General features: G+C 40.5%; 1 protein-coding gene across 3 annotated transcripts in view; it reads right to left on the reverse strand.

Annotated features, from left to right (window-relative positions):
* Window positions 1-808: 808 nt before the first annotated feature.
* ST8SIA2 (ST8 alpha-N-acetyl-neuraminide alpha-2,8-sialyltransferase 2) overlaps window positions 809-23395 on the reverse strand; it is a 94346-nt gene continuing 71759 nt past the window's right edge. For all 3 annotated transcript variants that reach the window (XM_072617475.1, XM_072617463.1, XM_072617470.1), the window contains exon 6: window positions 809-9451. In XM_072617475.1, the coding sequence (XP_072473576.1) occupies window positions 9166-9451 (286 nt within the window). In that variant the 3' untranslated portion in view covers window positions 809-9165. The remainder of the gene's footprint in view (window positions 9452-23395) is intronic.

A 23395-nucleotide genomic window follows, 5' to 3' on the forward strand; every position in this document is an offset into this window, starting at 1 on the left:
AACTGGAACTGGCCAGTTGGGTCCCCAATGGGACAGCTCATATTATTGACAGGCTGTTGTTTGTCCTTCATTCTTAAAGAGGACCATGACATCAGGAGGTTGATGCCATGACTTGCAAGTGAATTAGATTTAAGAGCGAGAGAGATATGGATGGCTTGTGACAGAGAATTCATATCATTAAAATCAGAGGTACTTTGAAGTATCAATGTTTAACAAGAAAGTGAATGAAGATGCATATAGGCAGTTTCAGAACTGTCACTTAGCAGGAAATGGCAAAGGCTGTCATCAAGTCTTGGGTTCAATATTTCTCCAACAAACTATACTTTAACCCGAATTTTTCCTTTTTGGGGGAATATGTCTCTATATAGGAAAGGAGAGATATTAACCAAAGAACATGAGCCAGATAACAGAAGTTTCTTTCATGTTTCTGACTTTTTTAGAAGTAAGGACACAGTTCAGGGAACGGAATGGCAAAGTCCAACTGGAAAGGATTAGGGTGGGGGAGCTGAGAGCTCCATGTTGTTAGATAATGGGAAACTGATGTAGAGTAATGAGCTGTCTTTCCTCCCAGTAGTTTTAAGCTTCTTTCAAACATTACTTACTCTATGGAACTTAACAACTCTGTTGAAATGTGAAATTGGGCATAAAATGTTCCTAATTTTTTTCTAGCTGAAGAAACTGAGGCTGTGGGAAGCTTGAGTATATGTGGGGTCAACTTGGTTATAGTTCCAATAATCCAGAATCTACCAATGCCTCCTATTTGTCCATCAGAGCAACATAGTTTCAAAAAAACCAGAAAACAGCCCAGTGGTCCAAATAGAACTTTATAGGAAATAACAATAGTCAAAAAAGGGACAAAGAGGAAAAATGAGCAAATCGTAGGACAAATGATTCCAAGAATCCTAAGCCTGGGAGGGACTCAGATCAGTCACTGGACCCCTCCCCTTGACAGTAGCAACCAACAGTAGCGCACATCACCATACAAATAAGTGAGCCAAAGCTATAATGAGTCTTGTCTTCTCCAGGCTAAACATCTCCAGTTCCTTCCGTTATTGCTTAGACGTCATGTATTCAAGGCTCTTTACCATCTTGGTTGCCCTTTGACCCCTCCCTGGCTCACCCACAAAGGCTCTCAAACCCACGTGTAAGCTTCCTTACCCTCACCCTATTATTCACACTGAATATTTGATGTTTTAAAAAACCCTTTTGCTCTGTTTTCTTACCACTGGAGTTGCCAGGTCTGTGTGTTCACCTAGTCACTTTGTCATCTTGGTTCCATGAAGAGTAGGCATTGCTTCAAAAGGCAACAAAACATTTTTCCAATTGTTGGTGAGGCTACCAGCAGCTTTAGCACTATTTCATATAGTATGGAGGAAGAAGTACTGGTCTGCCTCCTTTGGAAACTTTGCCTTGTGATAGCATCATGGAAATCTCCCCAATTTATGTTATGAAGGTTGTTCAATCCCTGTTTCATGCAGAAGATTACCATCTTAATATCCAGAATGCCAAGTATCGTTGGGTTCTAACTCCCAAGGTCATGAGAGTTGTAGCTTCTTCTGTTCCAGCTTCCACTAGTGAAAAATTACCACCTACTTAAGACCTGAATTGCCAGTGATGTGTATGTGTGTTCATCCTTTGTTGCCGAAGAAGACCATGACATCAGACAAATGATGACATGACTTGCAATTGACTTTGAGTGAGGGAGGGCTGTGCAGGTCACCAGCCTCACTTCTCCTCCAGAAACCATCTGAATCTAGTGACCAGATATTCATCAGAATGACTGGAGATGACCCAGGATGAGGCAATTGGGGTTAAGTGACTTGCCCAAGGTCACACAGCTAGTGAGTGTCAAGTGTCTGAGGTGAGATTTGAACTCAGGTCCTCCTGACTCCTGCACTGGTACTCCATCCACTGCACTACCTAGCTGCCCCTACTGCCAATGATATAAAATATCTGGTGGGTAGATTGGGTGGTTGTTCAGTGTGAGGGCAAGAAAAATCAAATCCAAAGAGTTTTCTCTTAACTAGACTTGCCACTCCTGTGTGTGCCATGACCTCATATGCATTGGTGATAAAAACTTTCCATCACTGGTCATCTGTCTCTCACTGTTTTCCCTCTCCTGCCTGGACTTTTGCTATCTTTTGTCCCACCTCCAAGATATAGGCTAACTCAGTTTACCTAACACTAGTACTATTGACTCTCTTTCTTGGAGGGTCTGGTGACATGGAGGAAAAGCATGTTAGGAAATATAGTTTCCTAGACTATGCTACAGGCAAAGTATAGTTTAGCAAGGAGTTGTTTTCTTCTATACTGCAGTAAGTCACTTAAAAACGTTAATGACCCTGTCCTCAGACTGGGGTTACTAATGTTTCATGGCAGAGTTTACTTTCTGAGCAGATTCTTTCTTCCTCTCATTAGGAACCATGGATCTCTCCTCACTTTTTTCTTTTTTGGTATAACAGACTACTTTCCACTATTTCGTGTAGCTTACCTTGCTGTCAAATAACAATAACCATTATGATAACACCTCTACTAGAGGTGCAATGCCTCTACTAGAGTGGATAATAATTGTTTTTACATAGACTTTTGAGATTTGGAGCTGTTCTTCCTCCCCACTTCCCAAGGCAAGGAAATTTGGCATAGTTTGGGACCAAAAGGAAAGCACATTAAAAGAAATCGCTATCTTCCTCAGCCTCCCATGAAGGAGCAGCATAGCCACGTGGAGAAATTCTGCTACCTCCCGCCCCTCTGGATGTTATCTTTCTTTTCCTGGGGTTTTCATTTTAATTCTTTCCCAGTCCCAACGTGTGCACTATTTCCTTGCCTTAGAGATAATCCAGATTCACTTTTGGATAGCATTATTTCTGTATTTTTTTAGAGTACTTTTATACCAATTCTATTTTATAAATCTTTTCCATAACTCAATGAAGCAGGCATGGTATCATTAGCATCCTTTTGTAGATGAGAAAACAGGCACAAAATGGACCACTGGTTTGTTAGAAACATAACCCTACCTAGGTCATAAATAATAGAATTTTAAAGTTGGAAAGGGTTTCAGTGCTCATTTGGAAACCAGGTAGGTATTCTTTCTCCCAAATTACACAGTTCTTTCCTGTTTGTAGCAATCAAGGGACTAATCCCAGAGCTGTTATCAGAATAGGCTAGTTTCTCATCAGTCATCCTGCCACTTCCATTGCAATAAGAAAAGAAAATAGTCTTGGGTTTTCTCAAGCCATGTTCTCAAGCACACTAACTTGAGAAAATTGGCCAGTTGTTACATCTTCTGTAACATCCAGCTTCCCTTTAATATCATCATCTTGAATGATCCGTTCTTCCATACAAACGGTTCTATCCAACAATCTCAACTTTTGTGTCCCATTTTAGAGCAAAAGTTCATGACATGATTTCACCTAAGTTAAAGAGCTCTTCCAAAGGTACCTACCCATCAGTCAGATACAGTAATATCTGCCATATAGTTCACTTAATGTTGCCTATGTTAAATGGTGTGGAGACATTCCATTTTTCTACAACAGGATCTAGGGTTGGATAATGGACTAGATTTAAACTTGAGTAGAAGGGAATGGGTAGAAATTTGGGAATTTGCACCATCTTTACAGAGACACTAAGTTTGTTTCCCAAAAATAAAAACCTATCTTTTTGATGTCAGTATTTTTCTGATGATGCCCAATGTGATTGCAAGATTGGAAATATCATAGTCTTTAGGGAATTAAAGTGGTGAGTCCCCTAAAGGGAAATAAAGAGGCTTAGACCAACAAATAAAAGCATGGTGGAAGGGAAGAGGATGTTAGCAGAGAGATATGTTTGGAAAAGGAGACAGTCCAGTCATTAGCAAGTACAAGAGACAAACAATGGATATCTCATGTGGCCTGCTTGCTACACTGATAGATCACCGGGCCTGGAGTCAGGAAGACCTGAGTTCAAATCCAGTCTCAGATACTTCTTAGCTGTGTGACCCTGGACAACCACTTAACATGTCTGCCTCAGTTTTCTCAACCTTAAAATGGGGATAATATTACCTACTTCACAGGGTTATTGTGAGGATCAAATGCAAAGAACTTGCAAAGAACTTAACACAGTACCTGATTCATAGTCAGTGCTTAATAAATGCTTATTCCCTTTCCCTTCCTCCTCCCTTTTTTCTGATCCATGTAATTTCAAGAAGTTTAGAGGAAGGTCCTGGGTATCTTGAGTGGATAACCTGTAGTGGGTTTATAGGACACGATCTAGAGTTGTACAGAACAAGGAGGTGTAGATGGGGAACAATCTGCATACCTGAAGGGAGTAAATTGATAAGATCACAGATCTATTGAAATATGGAAGAAGTGGCTGCTCACAACTTTTGTTGAACTTCCTCCCCCCATCTGACTTGGCTAGAAAAGATAAACAAATAGTAGGTGAAGAAAGATCAAGAAGACCCCTATTTTGTTACCTTGGTAATTTGGAGGCTTGCCCACTGATAAAGGGTGAAGATTAGTTTGATTGTGTGGTTACTTAGTGTGATTAGTCAGATAGTATGGTTTGGACTTGGAAATTTCAAAGTAGCATGCATTGCATCGAGATCATTTGGCCAAATCAGGCCTAACCATCCTGGCTGCTACTGATCAAAATTCTGTTTCTACTCCCATAAAATCAGAGAAAAACTGAAAAATGGTCTCAGCTCAGTTCTTATGAACATTCCCCCTTCTTTGGCAGCTGGCTCCATCACTAAAATGGAATGGATTTCTCATTGCCTTTGTTTTGTGATTCATGGGGGATCCAAACATGGAACAGGCTAGAGAGACCCACCTCCATCTAAGCTTTTCACAGTAGTTACCCTAGGTCAGGACTCAGGCATCCTGGAATCATAGGATGTTTAGAGATGGAAAGGTGCCAAATACTCCTGCCTGGGCTCCCTCTGCTCTTTCTCTGAATAGAGAGGACAATGAAGACAGAAGATGAGTTGCCAAGGCTAGAATTAGAGGTTCGATTTGGGATGGGATGAAATGCAGAGCAGGAGCAGCTTGGGTAGGCTGCTGCTGTTGGTGTCATTGGGGATGCTATTAAGGACGCTGATATTGCAACACACATGTCTGGATTCCCATCTGATCAACATCAATATACTTTTCAGCATCACTCATTTTGGAAGAAGAGCCTTAATTAGGCATGAAGAGATTTATCAAACAGCAGCCTCCTGGAGCAGGTTGGTCTCTGCACCAGCTGGTCTGATGGTTTCTTATCCCGCTTGGAACATCAGCAGAAAAGATTTATTAAGACCTGTAGCTCCAACAACCCCTGCCTGGTAAAATCAAACAGCTTTTGTCTCCACCAAACAATGGGAGATTTCACTTACACAGACAAGCATACGTCTCTAGGTTCATGGTAACATATACTCTTCCATGAGCATATTCTCCCTATCTCATTATACAGATGGACAGAGAGTTCTTTGCACTCATGTCCTTTGAATATGATAAGGGTGCTACTGAATCACTGCCAATAAAGCATATACTTGAAGTAAATTTTTTTTAGTATTAGGAATATTTTTCATTGATTAGTCTACATATTATAGTGGAAAGACAGCAGGAGACTATATAATATAGTTCACTATATTATAGCGGAAAGAGGAGAAGACCTTAAATTCTAGGTCCAGCTTCACCATGTGCTTGCTGGGTGACTTTGGACAAATAATTCTGAGCTTAAGGTTTCTTCACCTCTAAAGTAGGGGAACTAATCCTGGCCTTCCAGGGTTGCTGGGAAGATCAAATAAAATTGAGTTAGAATCATGGGTTCATAGAATTTTAGAGTTGGAGGGAAGCTTAGTGACAATCTATAGGTGAATGTGCTATATTAATAAATTATAAAGTGCTAAGAAAATGTTATGACCATTAACTACCATTTCTTACTCTCCCTGGATGATTCCCCCATCAGCAACATGCCTGCAATATAGTTGGCCAAGGTAAGCCTATGGAGGCAATGTAATGTAGTAGTAGAAGGAATACTGGGTTTGGAGTCAGAAGACCTGAGTCCTAGCCCTTACATTAACAGTGGGACCTTGGGCAAGGTGACCTATCTGAATCTTCAATTCCTCATCTGTCTTAAAAAGATGATAAAAATGGCTTGCATTTGTACAGTGATTTACAGGTTACAAAATACTTTCCTTAAAAAAATTTCCATACGATAGGACTTGAAAGTGTGATCCCCATTTCACAAATAAGGAAACTGAGGCTCAGAGAGGTTGTCACTTAACCAAGGTCAGGACAGAGCTGGAAATCAAAGATCTTCAGTGCTCACAGATTTATCTCTCTCACAGGGTTCTTGTAAGAAACAGATGAGATTATGGGGTAAAGTGCTTTGTGATTGTAAAGTGCCATAAAAATGTGAGCTATTTTTATTACACTCCCACCCCAACCTCCCAGCCAAAGCTAACTTGTCTATACTGGGATAGAAGCCATGACCCCAGGCTTCATTAGTATTATGATCTAATCAAATAAGCCAATTAGGCAAGAACATATTGTCTACTTCCTTTAAATCTTAGTGGTAGCATGGAAAAGGACAGAAAGGAATAGCCAATGCTGCACAAAGCATTTTGCCAGTACAAGAATCAACCAAATTGACCTTACATTTCTAACCTTTTTCAAGAAATAGATGAAGGCAGGTTTTCAATCGCTTCCCACTTCTATAAAAGTATCCTTCACCAAAGCTGACCCTCAGGAAGAGGCCAATCTATTATTCTTTGCCATGAAGTTGAAAAGCAAAAATCAACTAAAATTGTTTCTGCATACAACTACCACTAATGTCAGTTTAAGGAGCCTAAACTATTATAGGCCAGAAAAAAAACCCCCCAAAACCTCAGGTAAACAATTTGGACTTCTTCAAGAATCCTCTCCATTAGGAATGGTATCTGCTGGCTAGAACATGGGGCTGGAATTCTGGGCTCCTGGATCTTTTTCCTGATCTTGCTCCTGACTTGCTTTGTTAATTTCCAGGTTAACCACCAGAGTCTTTTGTGTTTGAGTTAATCCAACTGGAGTATGCTGGCAATGTGACTTACCTGCTCCCTCTTGGGCTCTGTGAGCCTTGAAAATGAAATGTTCCTAAAACCCTTTGAGATCTTCAAGATGAAAGGCTCTAGAGAAGTGTAAAATATGATGTCAATTATTTCTACTTCCTCTAAGGAATCTGTATCATCCAGTTCTCACTGAAGCTATCAGCTGTTGCTTTTAAAATTTTCATTTCATGATGAAAACTAAAAATCTAAAATCTAGAACAATACTATGAAGAACAAAACGATTTATAGTAGCAATCACTGCCTTATCCTGGGGAGTATTTTGTCCTGGGTTAATGGCTTAGGGGCATCCTTCTGCTAGCTTCCAGCTACTCTCTAACCAGCCATTAATCTAGAGCAAATGTCCTGTCCTGAATTGCTATTGATTAATTATGTCTGATCTCATATGTTTAGAAGCAGATCTTGATTTCTTTTCTCAACTCCCTTCAAGATAATGGTTTTCCACTTAACTTCAAAATATGTCTTAATACACATTGTTAATCAGAGAGATAATACAGCAATCAAATCAAGACAACCTATGCCCCATATCCATCTCTGTGGCCCCAGATTCCAATTCTTAAGTAACTGGTTCTCAGCCTACATTTCCCCAGGATGTTATGTCCAGTGGTTTGCACCCTATAGTTGGCTTTATAAAAAGGAAAGAATATACAAACCCTAGTAGGAACAAGTCTAATTTCACAAAATCCCAAAATAATTGCGTCATTTGCGGAGGGAAGGGGAGGATTTAAATCTCTTCTTGCAGGTCAGAAAGCTAAACAAGAGGGTCAAACTATACCACCTGACAATCAGGACAGGAAACTGACAAGAAAGTGATGTTGAAACTGAGCAGGCTGGTCGCTTTGACCATACGGAGTGAGATGCAGAACACAAACGGTGTTGGTGCTGAGAAGTAAAACTGGATGTCTAGAATTCTTTCAGGTTTCACACTCTGGGGCTTTGTGCGCAGTGAGGGAAGGCAATCTTATATATTTTACCATGACGACATTTATCTTGACAGTGCCCTTTTAAGCCTTGGCTTTGGATTTCATTGCTGTGGTAGTTTTCAGTCCAATCCTTGACCTCATATTTTAACAGGAAGGTGGGTGGGTTAACTGTTGGGGATCAAAAAAGAGACTTAAAAGGTGACTTTGCTTGGTATGAGGTCAGATTATAATATCCGTTCTCTTACCCTCAATACCACTTTTAGGTCTGTAATTCCTTGTCTTTCCCCTAAGTCCCAGGGCTTTTCTCTTTTTTGCTACTCTAAAGAACATTTAGAAAAGACTGAGCATTGTTTGACACTTCTGTCTTTGCCCCAAGTGTGCATTGCAGATGGTTTTTGCATTTTTGTAAACAAGAATTGATCTGGTTTGGATGATCAGAGTACTTTCAGGGTCATCTTTTCTTCTCTGCTTCAGCCAGCAGTGGTGTTCATGCTGGCATCATGGTTTTGTAAGCTAGAAAGCCAAAGTCCATTGCTGGTTTTTCCAGTTTGTTTTACGAGCTGAAAGAGTCTCCCATCTGGAACACATTGATGGGCCATGCGCTTGTCTCCTGGGCAATTCACCTAGAGTGAATAGACCAAGGCCATCCACTAACATGCCCCAACCTGTGCTTCTTGGTTTCGTGCTCCACTTGAGCCCCCATCCCTTCCCCCTTTTTCTTGAAGTGTCATTTTTAACACTAAAGCCCAGTTGACAACCTCTAGGTTCTGGGTCACCTGGAATCTACTTTTCTCAGAGACACAGAGCAAAATGCCTTAGCATTCATCCATCTGCCCCCAGAATCCTTCAACCCAGGAGACTATCACATATCCAGTGCTGGAACAGATTTCCTTTTGAGTCCAATCCTCTCACTCCCAGAGATGGTGTCTCCAGATCAGGTGAGTCCCTCAGCACCTTCTTCCTCTAACTTGTCTGCCATACTCTGGATGAACACCACACAGTTATAATACTCAGGTCAATATATATATGCAGGTATATATATTCTTGTCACTGTTTTACACTTTAACAAAGAAAACCACTAGCCTCTGCTCGTCCTATTGTTTTTGCCTCCTGACCCCCATCTGCCCGTGGTGTAGCCTGCAGGAAACGTGAGCCACGGAATCCTCTTTGGCCCCCACTTTACGTGGCTCCATCACACTCACCGACGGTCAGTTTCAAAGCCCCCTGTTGGTGCAGGGTCTTTAGGGCTTTAAACTCCAAAGGCATGGTATGGGGGCTGGCCTGGGATGTATAGCCATATTTAAGGCTGTCATAATAGTGATACTTGACAGGGTTCTGATTCTGATCTCGTGGAAAGGGCCAAAAGCCATAGAGGTAGATGGTGTTGCAAAAGCGTGTAGCCAGGGTATACATCAGTAGTCCCGTGGTGGGTCTTTTGATGTGCACTTTGTTTGTCAGCCAATACCTGAAAAGAAGAGTAAAAAAAGGCCCACAAGTTTCACAACTCACTTTTTCCTGAGAAAAAGTACTTTGTCATGCCCTAGAATTGGGAGTATGCTGGATCCAGCTCATACAGTTAAAATTTCAGTATGAGCACCCACACTTTGGAAACTGGCAAATACTATCGATCAGGGCTTCGTTTATTGTTTCGTTGATGGTCTAGTCTTAAGAAAGTGATGTTAAAAATGTTAATAACACAGATTAAACTTAAAAGTTCATTGTAAGTATATTCCTGTGCGCCCCCCTCAAGCTGGTTGTTAAACATTTACAAGGACCCCTTTGACAAGAAACCTCCAACCCATCAATCCCAGTTTAGAAACAAAGGGAAAAAACATCAGTCATGCAATTACTCCTTCTAGCCCCATGTGATTATTTCCTGCTCTTCAATAATTAGAAAAATTCAACGTTAGAGCTGAAAGGAATCTTAGAGATCATTTAGTCCAAGTCTCTCATTTTATAGCTGAGGAACACTGGGGCCCAATGGCTTCATTTTTATTGGATTTGCTTCAGGCAAGCTTTTGATTGTTTTTATTTTTCTGTCAAAGGACCCAAGTTTAATCCTATCTCTTCTGTTCATTCCTTGGGTGACCTTGGACAAGTCACTTCACCTTTTGGGGCCTTGGTTTACCAACCTGTAAAATGGAGGATTTGACTAGATGGTTTCTAATGTCTCTTTCGGTTCATGAACCTATCATTTGTCTGGCAGGACTTTTATTTCAGATGTTCCCACAGTGGTGGGGGGCGGGGATGGAGGAACAGAGTATGATACATGTTTTAGAGGGTAGCCAGCATTTTGGGTCAGGGATAGCCTACAATGACAACTGCCTTTGCTCCCAACTGTGAAATGGAGATCAGTGATACTTACAAAGGTCAGAAGGAGGATTTGAACACAGGTCCTCTGACTTCAGAGTCAGTATTCTTTCCAGTGTACAGTTTTTATCCTCATTCTATCCCCACCTGGGTTCATATCCCACCTCTGAAATTTAATAGCTGTATGACATTGTTCAGGTCAGTTCATTTCCCTGGACCTCAATATCCGTATCTATGAAATGCAATTATACTACATGGCATCTGAAGTCCTTCTAGTTTGAGCTCTCTGTGTCTGTGAGTCTACTAATTAGTTGGGTGACCTTGAGCATGTGACTTAAACATCTCTGGGTCTCAGTTTCCTCATTTGTAACATGAGGGGGTTAAGCTAGCTGATCTCCAAGGTGCCTTATAGCCAGGATCATCCATGAGGTATTTTCTGCTTCTGCAGAGATAGAATTTTGTAAATACAGAATGTAATGAGTACAGTTCTTTGTGCCATCATCCTTCTTTCTTCTGTCTTTATAATTTGTAAGGACAAATTCCCTATGTCTTTATTAGCCAGCTAATTGAAGTTGCAGACATAATTCCAAGCATTCCATCCTTAGAATGTCCCCCTTCCCCTCTCTGCTTCTCAAGATCGACCCCTCCAAAGCTCAGTATTTGGACATCATGCTGCATTCCACAAGACCTTTCCTTATTTCCTCAGTTATTAGTGTCTTTTCCCAAATATTACTTTGTGTTTATTTTGTCTGAATTTTATATTTACTTGTTTTCCTCCAGTACAATAAAAACTTCTTGAGGGCCAGAGATTTATGATTTTGTCTTTGCATCCTTGGTGCTAATATAGTGTTTGGCACTTAACAAATCTTTAATCTTATAAAAATGAACAATCCTACTCAACAAATTAGCAATGAATAACCTTAACCAATCTTAACAAATGATTTCTGAGTGAATGAATCTAAGGATTACTCTCTCAAATACAGTCTAGTCAATGGTATAGCCTAGAAGTGCCTTATACTGTGAATTCTGTCTCTAAAGACCCTTCCTATGGGATCCCTATCTTGCTTCTTCCCATTTGCTGCTTTAAGAAAACCAAAACAACTCTCACCATAAAAAATAAAACTAAACAGTACAGTAAAAAGAGTGCTGGCTTTAGAATGAGAGGACCTGAATTCAAATTCTGATTACTACCTATACGGATTTGGACAAGTAACTTGTCATCTCTGGACCTCAGTTTCCTTATCAGTAAAATGAGGGTATTTTTCTCTGGGGTTCCTTCTAGATCTTTGATCCTATGACTAATACTCTGCTTTTGATATAGTACCAGTGAGGTTACCTGTCTTGAAAAAAAAAAGTAAATAATTTACTTCCACAAACAAAACTATAGACTATGCAACAAATGAAACTATGTAGTAAACGTGGACACTGGGGTCCTCTTGAACACTGTTGTATTCTGGTGAATTGAAATACAAGACTTTTAAAAGTCCTGCTTGGGATTTTATCAGCTACTTGTTTAGATTTAGAGAACCAGTGGCTGAAGTAACTGTTGCCACAGTAAGCTAAAACGTATGTCTTTACATGTAGTCATTTTGAGAAAGGAATGGAGCTTCCCAGAAAAGAGCTGTGTGTGTGCTCACATGTGTACTTGTGTGTACGTGTCTAGAAAAGAGAGGGAATTTCCCAGCTTCCTGCATTTTCTGGTACTATGGGCCACTGAGCAGAGGGCAGACATCCTCTGTTGGGATGAGTGCTGGCCTAAGAGGAAAAGCTCTGGGGGGTGGGGATATTTCTTCCATTTGATCTGTCTTGTTTCCCAGCTGCTATCTCAGCCAGCAGATGGAATTTCTCATTGAGGGCCCAGCTGTGATTTGGCTTGGATTACCCTGGCTCAGCCTATACTTCCCAGATTGTCACTGGGAGCTGGTTTCTCCATCAGCTGGCATGGTTGCTCATTCAGTTTAGAGGTCCCCACCCACTGAAGGCTGGTGGAGCTATAGTTAGAAAAAGTGGCAGGACAGAACTGGAGATCAAGTAACTGTGTAAGCCAATCTGGCTGCTTTGTTGACTTACTTTCCTGAGAAGAGAGAAAAGCAGCACGGTGGTGAAAGAATTCTGGGTTAGAATTCTGTCTTGTGATACCTACTGGTCATGTGACCACAAATAAATCCATTTCTCCCTTAATGCAAGAATGAGGAGTCTTAATTTAGGCACTTAAGGTCAGTTTTATACAAACACTGAATTCCTGGGAATCTACTATTTCTCTGTTGATTGGGGGGAAATACTTGGGCAGAATCACCTGTCCCATTGACAATCTGGGACAAGATTCTCTTGTTTTTAGGGCAGAAGGTTCTAATTCCAAAAACATCACCAAGGCTGTATGTGTAAAGGAGGGTGAAGAGCAAGAAAAATTACATGCATTCATTTGGCAAAAATCAAAATGTTTGACATTAATTATCTGGGAATTTCCAGATAATTATTTTCCTATTTGACCTTAAGCTCACTGAAGGCAGGGAGGGCATTACTATTCATTTTTGTATACTCATTGTCTATCTCAGTGACTTTCACATAAATGCTTATTATTAAATTGAATTGAACTAGGATCACAGAATCATAGATAGAAACCTAGAAGGGACCTAGGCTATTAGAGATTATCTAGTTTGGGGCACCTAGGTGGCGCAGTACATAGAGCAATGGCCTTGCAGTCAGAAGGGTGTGAGTTCAAATTCAGCCTCAGATACTTATTAGCTAAGTGACCCTGGGCAAGTCATTTAACCTCATTAGTTTTAAGGAAAAAAAGTCATCTATGTTAGCCATTTTATTTTAAAGATGAAGTAGGTCCAGAGATGTTATGGCTTGTGCAAGGTCACACAGATGTAAGTTGCAGAGCTGGGATATATACCTAGTTACTCTTTCCATCACTCCTATTACAACTATATTTTTACCTGAATATCAGATAGTTGCCTCACTCTACTTATCTTTGTACATGTAGACAGAATCTAAATGCCCTCACAATGATTTCCTTGAAACATCCCAGTGCTTCTTTTACTAATCTTTCTGGCCACATATATTTAGCTATTTTCTTACCTCTTCATGATCCAACCTTTCTTTTATTATAGTCGTTGTTCAATCATGTCCAACTCTTCATGACCCCTTTTGGGGTTTTCTTGGCAGAGATATTGGAGTGGTTTGCCATTTCTTTCTCCAGCTCATTTTAGAGATGAGGAAACTGAAGCAAATAGGGTTAAGTGACTTGTCCTGGGTCACACAGCTAGGATGTGTCTGAGACCAGATTTGAACTCACAAAGATGGGTCTTCCTGACTCCAGGTCTGACATTTTATATACTGAGCCACCTAGCTGTCCCACGTTTATATACTATCATTTGACTAATTGGCTAAGCCTATGACTAAGCTCCTATACATCTCTGCTTAAATGAGCATATTTCATTTAGTCCCAAGTACCACTAAGCACTGCTTATTAAGGTGAACAACAGGATTAGGCTGAAACTAGTCTTAATAATTCTCTCACAGATGTAGTGAGAAGGAGATTGGGTTTTTAGACTCAGAGGACCTGAGTTCAAATCCAGACTCTGTTAATTGCTATTGTATGACTTTAGGTAAGTCATTTCCTTTCTTTGGGGTTCAATTACTTTATCTTTTAAATGAGGATGTTGGATTTTAGATGATCTCTAAGGTTCCCTTCAGTTCTAAATTCATCTAGGTTTTATGAAATACTTTACCCATAGCAACTCTGAGAAGAAAAGGGGGAGGTATAGAACGGAAGGGAAAAGGAAGTAGCAGAGTAGGAAGGCACCCTGAAGGCTAGCTAGTCAAAGCCACATTCCTCAACAAAATATTTAATGAATGTCACCTAATCTCAGACTAGAGGAGTCCTCTAGGGGAGAAGATCTCACTCAATTACATGGCTATTAGGAAGTTTTTCCTTACTTGCAGCCTAAATTTTGCATCTTTGCAATTTTTCCCCATTGTTCCAAACAGAAACAAGCGTAATTCCTCCTTCATGTAGCTACAGCTCCTCTCTCTCCTCCACCCCTCAACCCCAGACTTCTCATTATTCCTGAGCCAACCCTCACATTTTATACGTTTATAGTAAAGGAAGACCCAGATAGGCTTTCAGGGACACATAGGTAGTCATTTGTAAAGTTGGGATGGAAATCTAGGTCTTCCAAGTCTGAATCTACTATTTGTTTGATTACAGAAAGCTTTTTTTCCCCCCTTTGGCTCTTGACTTAGATCCTATTTTCATCCTTGGCTCATGTTACCTTGCTGCCCTCTTGGTACTTTGTGTGATCCTGCCTGTCACCCTGACACTCTCTGGACTATGTATTGACTGACCCACCCTTGTGGCAACAATCCTGGTCCTAGACCCACACTCTGCTACCTCAGCAACCCTTCCAGAAGACTATAGGCCACACCTAGTCACTAACTCTGATATAGCTTGACAGCAACAAAATGAATAAAATGTTCATCACTAAGAAGGAATCCTCTTATCTCCTGGACTTACTGCATAGGTAAACAAGGACTCCTGAATGATGTCAACAGGAATAAGGGGGCACTACATCTGGGCAGTTTGTAATAAAAACCAAGTGGATTAAAAAGGAACAAATCACTCTCTATGTCCCCCCTCTCCTCCCCCCCCTCCCTTTTCTTATCTTTTCAGTTGCTCTGGACAATTTAGAGAATGTCTGTGTGGTCAACATGAATACAGTTCCTTTCCTTAGGATAACAGCTGGGGACTGAAACAAAAACCAATTAATTTTTCTTCCTCAAATGAGGCTAGCTCGGTACATCCTGGATGCTGGGTTGATGATGCACCTTTAATATTCCAGGCCTAAGATTTTAATTACAAGGCAAGGTAATCTCCAAGAGGACAATAATTATTTTTCAAATTGGCTGCACCAATCACAATAACTATTAAGCATGATGTTCCACAAACATAGATAGCAATAAATGAAAATAGAAGAATTTGTTTCTGTAATGTGCATCCTTCTTTCTTTCCAGGAGTCCCAAGTTCCTCTCCCTACATGCTGAGGCCATGGTTACTCCACAGTCTAAATAAGGGACAAGAAGAATTTTAGAGTATTAGAATGTAAGTTCATTGAAGGCAGGCCCTGTCTTTGCTTAGCATAGTGACTAGTATACAGTAAGTGCTCAATTAATGCTTGTCAATTATTCATATTTTTATAACACCTCTCTCCAAAAGGTTCACAACACTATGTGGTTACATGGAGTATATCTTAGAATCACTTCAACCCTAAGGGAGAAGCATTTCTATTTTTATACGGTTGAACTGGGCCAAGTGACATAGTAAGATTTACTTGCTGAGGTCAATCATAAAAAAGTTGGGAACAGAATCCTTGGATTCCAGTTATCTGTGTTCTACCCATCCTCCCATATTACTCCAAAGCTGAGCTGTATCTGATTGGCCAGTGTTTGAGATTCTCCAGTCAACCAGAGAATAAGACCAGCTGGAACGAATAGGGCTTGCCTTGGCATAGGTACAAAATCCAAAGTGGCCATGGGAACCCCCTTGATCCATTGCTACTCTTTCTTTGGAAGCTCTGGTATCATGGAAATTTCCTAGGTTGAAGTGATTCACCCCTGTCGTCTGGCTACAGAACCAGATGGTTTTGGCTTGGGAAGGATGGCATGATTCCATGCCTATAAGTGGGGTCCATAGCTTGTTAAACAATGGAGTACTCAAGGTTGGGAGGGGAGGCCAGCTGGCTTGTTAGTTGGGGAGTATCAGAAGCCTAGATTCATTCCTGGGGCTTTTCAGTCTGAATAGACAGGTTAACAGGGCACCAACTAGTAAGCTGCCAAAATAAAATATCTGTGGAATAGAATATTTATATAAATCAGCTGAGGAAGCTCCTGATGTTTGTGTCTATTAAGAAGGATATTGTCTTCTCAAGGTGTTACCCTGGAAACAAGCTGTGGCATAGTTCTTACCCAAATGGCCGGTATGGGTGGAGGGGAGACTGAGGGGAGATTGTGTATTATCAAAATTGATTTGAATTCTAGAATTAAATGTATTCCACTAGCTTGTTGTTCTTTAACACTTTGTGTGAGGTTCTAGGTGTTGTCCTACAAGGGTTATATTTATTAGGGAGGTAGAAAGAAAAGCCTGCTGGCCTCATTTAATACTCCGCATTGGGAGGAATTATTCATTCATTCATCCAGTCATTCATTCATTCAACCTTAGGCATTGAGTCTTAAATTGAGGTTGCTCCCTGGTTGAGCATCACTTGAGAAAAGTTATTATGAAACAGGTGGATACTGCTGCAGATATCTGCATCTTTCCTTTCTTTCTCCATAGGTCCCAGGCTGTCCCTTAACATCAGGTGGATGTTTTTGTGACCTGCCTGAGCAGGTTCCTCTCAGGATCTGGCTCTGTCTGTCTAAAAACAAAACCAGAAATCCATCACTTCTGGGACATGGCGCCAAATCTCCCTGTGGTGGCACACCACAGGAACAAACAAAGGTGGTTCTCTGGGCAGTGATATAAGTTTAAATTCCAGAACTGTCCAGGAAAATTTACAAAGGGCTTTTCCTAAAGCTCAGTTCCTAAAAACAGTTTCACTAATACTCTGGTGGACTCTTGCCTGTTTCAGGAGTCTATGAATAATAATAACTCATATTTCTGGGTCACCTTATGGTTTATAAAGATTTTTCTCAAACTCTGTGCTCTAGGCAGTATAAGTATTGTTATCTTAATTTTACAGATGAGGAAACTGAGGTTCAGAGCAATTGATTTGCTTCTATTTACATGATGCCTTTCAGTCAGTAAGGATCAAAGCTGAGGCTCAAATTTAGGTCTTCTGGCTTCAAATTCACTGCTTTCACCAGGATGCCATGGAAGATAAGAACCCTGTGGCTTACATAAGTAGAGTTGACTCTCTACTAAGATAGTGAAAACTCCAGCCAGTTGTAAGCCTAGGGTTTTAAAGCTGTAAAAAAAAGTATCTTGAAAACTTTAAAGTGCTTTATTGAGATCACATCTTTTTCTTTTCATTACTGACTAAGAAAAGCCCTGAATCTTTGGCAGTTTGATATAGTGGAAAGAAGGGAAAGGAATAGGCAGTTATTAAGCATCTACTACTTAGGTGCCAAGCACTGTGCTAAGTGCTTCACAAATATCTCATTTAAAGCAGCTATATAGTGCAGTGGAGAGAGTGCTGGGCTTGGAGTCAAGAAGACTCATCTTCCTGAGTTCAAATCCAACCTCACTCACTTACCAGCTGGATGTCCCTGGGCAAGTCACTTAGCTCTGCTTGACTCAGTTTCTTCTTCTGTAAAATAAAGTGGAGAAGAAAATGGGACCCCCACCCCAGTATCTTTGCCAAGAAAACCCCAAAAGGGGTCATGGACATGACTGAAAATGACTGAACAACAAACGAGCTTGTCACTGTGCTAAGGGCACTACTTTTAGAGTTAGGGGCCCTGGGTTTGAATTTTGACCATGCTAAAATATTAGCAGTGTTTTCTTGGGCAAGTTATTTCAGTTCTCTCACTTTCACTTTCCTCATTGTAAAATGGAGTTTATGGTAACTTAACCATCTACTTCATAGAATTCTTATTAGAAAAGTACTTCATGAACTTTAATGTTAATTATATCAATCAATTAATCAATCATTTATTAAGTACCCACAACCTGCTAGGTGCTGTGCTAGGCATAGGAGGCAAAAATACAAAATGAAAGGATCCCTGACTTCAGCTTCTGTTATTAAAGGCAACTAGGTGGTCCATCAGGAGAACAGGAAACCTCAAGTTCAGATTTGGCCTCAGACCCTAGCTGTGCGATCCTGGGCAAGCCACTCAATCTTCATCTATAAAATAGGAATAAAAACTTACAGAGTTGTTGAGAGGATTAAATAAGCAATAAAGACTATATAAATACTAGTGACAATTACGATGATTATTAGTAGTCTGGAGCTTTATACAGAAATTCTAGACTTGCATGAACCTTCTTCAGCCTACCCAAATGGATACCATATAGAAAAGTGGAATTTTAAAGGGCTATAGAGATCATCTAATTCAGCTGCCAAGTTTTCCCCTTTTGAATCATCCTATTTTAAAAAAATCAGTTTGTAAGAGGTGGTAAAGGAATTGATTTTTTTTTAAACATAGGATCATAAATTTTTTCCTTCCAGTCTAATCTCATTTTCTTAATGACTGAAGTGACTTGCGCTAGCTAAGCAGTGGCAGAGCTGCATTGTTAACCCTGGTCCTCTGATTCAAATGCCAGGGAGCTTTTCACTGCATCCTGCCATCAGGGAGGTTACCTTTGACTTAGGGAGCTTATAGTTTACGGGAACATATGTATACTTTCAAAGTTACTTCCTAAAAGAGTATAAAGGGCAGTAAAAAGAGGCCAACAGCTATGGGGCCATGAGAAAGCCTTCTTTCATATTCCTTATTAGAGAATTCACAGGATAATGGTTAGAAAATACTGTGGAGGGGTGGGGGGGACAGGCAAGAGAGGTAAGAAGGTTGGGGGTCCCTGTGATGTGAAGAGTTTTCAAGAATAAACTCAGATCACCAACCAGTTCAGTCAGAAAAATGAAAAACAAGCCAGCAGGATTCCCCATAATGAGAGTAAAGCTATGTCACAAAATTTGACATGCTTCTACCGATTTGAAGGCAACATGGAATTTTGGTGATAAATCAACAGAATATTTAAATCAGGGTTGGGACCTAAATTTCATTTAACTAATCCTACTCCTTTTCTCCCCTCCCTCCCCAGTCACGAACCAGTTTATCAAAAGAATAGAAAGTTTAACATAGGATTATACTAGAGTTATTATTTACTTTTGGGGTCCTGAGGTCCCAAGTTTGGTGAAACTGATTTTGGAGTCAAGGAATGACTTGTTAGCAATGTCATTCAAAATCAGGTTGTAAGCTATATTTCAAGAAGGAAAGTTATGCTATTAGTTAATTTTACCCGGATTAACTCTTATAAATACTCTCGTCTAGATTTGGAGGAGGTACATATGTGTATATGAAACAGAATTGACTAAATTGTCACCAAACTGTTGAAAGAGTGTTGGGTCTTTGCTGAATTGCTGGTCACAATCTTAAGGGATGCTTTCCTTCTCTTGAAGTATCCCAGGTCCTATTAACACTCTTGTGCCTTTTTAGTGTGGTGAAGTGGAGAAACCACTAAACTAAGAGCTAGGAGGTAAGTGTTTACCAGTGAAACCATGAACTAGTCATTTAGCCTTTGTGAGTTCCACTGAGCCCAGCTGTAAAAAAAGGAGAGGTTGGAATAGGTCATCTCTAATTTCCAGCTTGGAAATTCTCTGCATTATTGCTATGGTGAGTCAATGGCTGTTTTTGTCTAATTTAGCTGAAGACTAGTGTCTTCTAGATAGGGACAGTGCCCACCCTTATCACTACCTTCTTCATAGAATCTAGTCCTATACCTAAGGCTTCTTGGACAGTTGTTAAATACAATTCAAAATTCACAAGGAACAAGAAACCAGTAGCTTTTCAAAGAAGCTGGCTCCAGGAGCATCTCAGGGAGGAAAGGAAGCATCATGGCTATGTCCAGTTCCCTTAAAAAGTATTTTAATAGTTACTGGACTTCCTGTAGAGAAATTATGAAGCACAATTAGATGCTCAGACTAGAGCAAATCCATTGGATTCCAGATCTAACATTTCCCTAAGAGTTTCAATACAAATGTTTCCACACACAGTTCCCTGGTTTTGAGATTGCACTAGGATAAGAAGTCAAGTAGTCAGTTAAAAGATATAGAAATGCCTTGAAGAGTAGGCACCACCAACCTGATGTGTGATCTCGCTCTCTTTTTCTTTCTGTTTTTGAAGGAAGTGCCTTGACCTTAGCAGGAGCTCATGGATCTGGCTGCTGGCCAGTTGGTTTCTGCACCAGGCTGATAAGCCACAGGGACTCATCAGGAATACCTTTTCTTAAATACTTTATTTAGTATCTCTTCTGCCCTGGCTGTGGATGTCTGTACAAAGGGGATAGGGTCTTAAAGAAATCAGTGAGGCATCCAGGAGCCGTTAATTAGGCATCAATTTACATCAGTTCTCTCACTCTAGTGGGTTGGGAAGTGAGAGAACTGGAGGGGCTGAATAGGTCAGTGTGTAGCTTTTTTGGCTGAGGGGGCTACTCTCTCTGTGGGTTACAACCTTCTCCATTGCTCTAATTGAATTAGATCTATTCGGTACCAGCTGCTGACTCTCCTGTTTGCCACTTCTCACTGCCATAGTCAATTACCTCTGGGACTCATTTGTGGAACTCTGCCCCCCTGTTTCTCACCTCACTTGCCAACAGCCTGGCCCTCTGCATTCTAGCACTCGGCAGGGAGGGCAAGCCAGCTGCTCTCCCATGTTACCTCAGTCCAATCTGCCTGGCATCTCCCTGGCCTCTGCCATGGTAGGCCTTAGCTCCTGCCAGCTCCTTGTCTGGGGATTCACGAACAAGACTGTCAGTTCCAGCTCTTTCTTTGAACTCTCAATTCACCCTTTAAGGTACTAGTTGACTAATCAGCTTATATGCCCATGATGGAGCAGGAGCGATGACAGAATGACACGTATTAATGTGATTCTTTCAACATAAAGATGGGAGCCTACCTATCACTCTTGGAAGCCACACAAATGTCTGTCAGTAGATCAGATGTCACCAAGAGACACACAAGACCAATCAACTGACAAGCATTTCTTGAATACTTTCGTCCATCAGGAATGCTCTTCTGTCTTTGAGACAACTGCAACTGTTTCCAACTGGCCTCATCTAACTCTCTCCCTTCTGGTGTGCTGAAGGCCCCGAGCTTTTGATATGGAAAGCTCTCATCCAAAGGATGCAGTCATTATCTCAGGGGCTTTACCACATCCCTGGGTGCCTGTTTGGTTTCTCAGAGAGTAATGATGAATTTCTCAAACATAAAATCACAGAACTTCAGAGCTGGAAGGCATCATCATGGTCACCAAATCCAACATCCACCTGAACAAGAACCCCTTCTGTTACATACCTGACATGTGACCACTAGGTTTCGCTTGAAGACTTTTAAGGACTTTTCTTTTTGGAGAAGGCAGGCTGTTCTGCTTTGGAATAGCTCGGATTGTTAAGAATTTTTTACCCCACTTTTACAAATTTAAATCTGCTCTTTGCAACCGCTACCCACTGTTGCTAGTTCTGCTCTTTGGGGCCAAGTAGAACATATTCAATCTATCCATATGGCAGCCCTTCAAATACTTGAATACAGCTACCATATCTTCCACAACTCTTTTATCCAGTTGAAACATCCTGAATTCCTTCAACTAATCCTTATTAATTGAACTCAAGGTCTTTGACCATTTTGGTTATTTTGAGCTGGGGCACTCTCTACTTTCTGAATGTCTTTCCTAGTCTATGGCATCTAGAAATAAAAATGCTACTTCAGTTGTGGTCTAAACAGGACAGCATACAGTGGAATGACCTCTTTCCTGTTCTGAAGCATATGATTTCCTGCTTCCACGTTACATTATTGATTTATACCGGGCTTGCCGTTCACTAAAACACTTAGTTTTTTTTTTTCCAACTGCATTGCTGTCTATCTATGACTCCACTGTTTTGTACGTGGAAAATTGAGTTTTTGTGCCCCAGTGTATGAAGGAGTTATGAGTGAATTCTGTCCAACTCTACAGATAGGATATATGGCATAGAATGTCACTCACTGGCATTCTGCTACTGCCCTATTATGCCATCAACAAATCTTATGCCTCAACTAAGGGAAAAAGTTATGTGCACTGGTTAGGCCCAAAAATTCCTTCTCCTTTCTCTGTTCAAAGCTGAGATCTATTTTCTCCCAAGTGGAATATAAGCTCCCTGAGAGAAAAGATTGTTTTGTTATTGTCTCTGTATCCCTAGCATCTAGCAGCACATTGCCTGGCACAGAGTATGTACTTAATAAATACTGGCTTTTCACTGTAGCCTGATGCAACTAGGTTCTCAATCAGTGCACCCTTCAGGGAGTTTCTGGCATAGAAAGATGCCACAATCTCAGGATTAGCAGCCTATTTGTTTAAAGGGCTTATTACAAGAGCTTAGAGCAATTTTGACAGATGAAAGTAAGTCAATTACAGCTAGAAATAACTTTGCCTTCCCATGGTCCTTTGCCCCCTGCCTGGTTCCCTTTCAAGAGTGTTTTTTCCTCTTTACCTGCAGGCTACTCTTCTTTCTCACTAATCCTTTCTGACCCATAACAAGACATTTAAGTTAAGTTGCCTCCCTGAGGGAAGGATTATTATAACATACATGAAGCTTAAGAACTGTCCTTTTGGGTCAGATTTAGCAAACTAACTGTTCTGTCCCTAACAGCAGCACAGTGAGGGATTTGAGAGAGGGCGTTGTTGTTCTCTTTGATATTAACATCAAATATTTAAAGATGGACCACAGACATCCTTAGTTACTATTAACAACTTGTTAGATATCTCTCATGATCGAAACCTTTCTTGAATTTATTTACTTATCCTACACAGAGAGGCAATGGGATATAATGGACAGAAAACCGAACTTGGAATCAGGAAGACTGGGTTAAAAATTCTGCCTTAGATATTTACTAGCTGTGTGACCCTAAGTCAGTTAACCTTGCTCTGTCTCTGTTTCCTTACTTATAAAATAGGGAAAGAAATAGCTTCTGTCTCACAAGATTATTGTGAGGATCAAATGAAATACTTTATATAATTCAATTTTCATATCTTAGAGTATTACATAAATGTAAGCCATTGTCATTATTTCTTGCAAGATGGATGTGCTACAGGTTCACTATCTCCTGCACCGATGTGTGCTGCTCATAGACCTAGGTCATGGGTGATATTCTATAACTCATAATCATGAGACAACTGAGGGAATCTGACTTTTGACTAGGTATGTAAATTCTTTTTCATCTTGAATCCAAATGAAGAGCTTTATAAAAAATATTTTTGGGTAAGCATGGAGGACACAATGGACTATTTGGTCTTACTTTCATTTTAGGTCTCCTAGGGTTCTTGACCTCCTAAAGAGCAACAGAGCCCAGGAACTGAGCATGTGCTATGAAGTTGGGGAATGTGGAATATTTACTATTTAATTCTG

This window comes from Notamacropus eugenii, chromosome 1, assembly GCF_028372415.1.
Source record: "Notamacropus eugenii isolate mMacEug1 chromosome 1, mMacEug1.pri_v2, whole genome shotgun sequence".
In the NCBI taxonomy this organism is placed as follows: Eukaryota; Metazoa; Chordata; class Mammalia; order Diprotodontia; family Macropodidae; genus Notamacropus; species Notamacropus eugenii.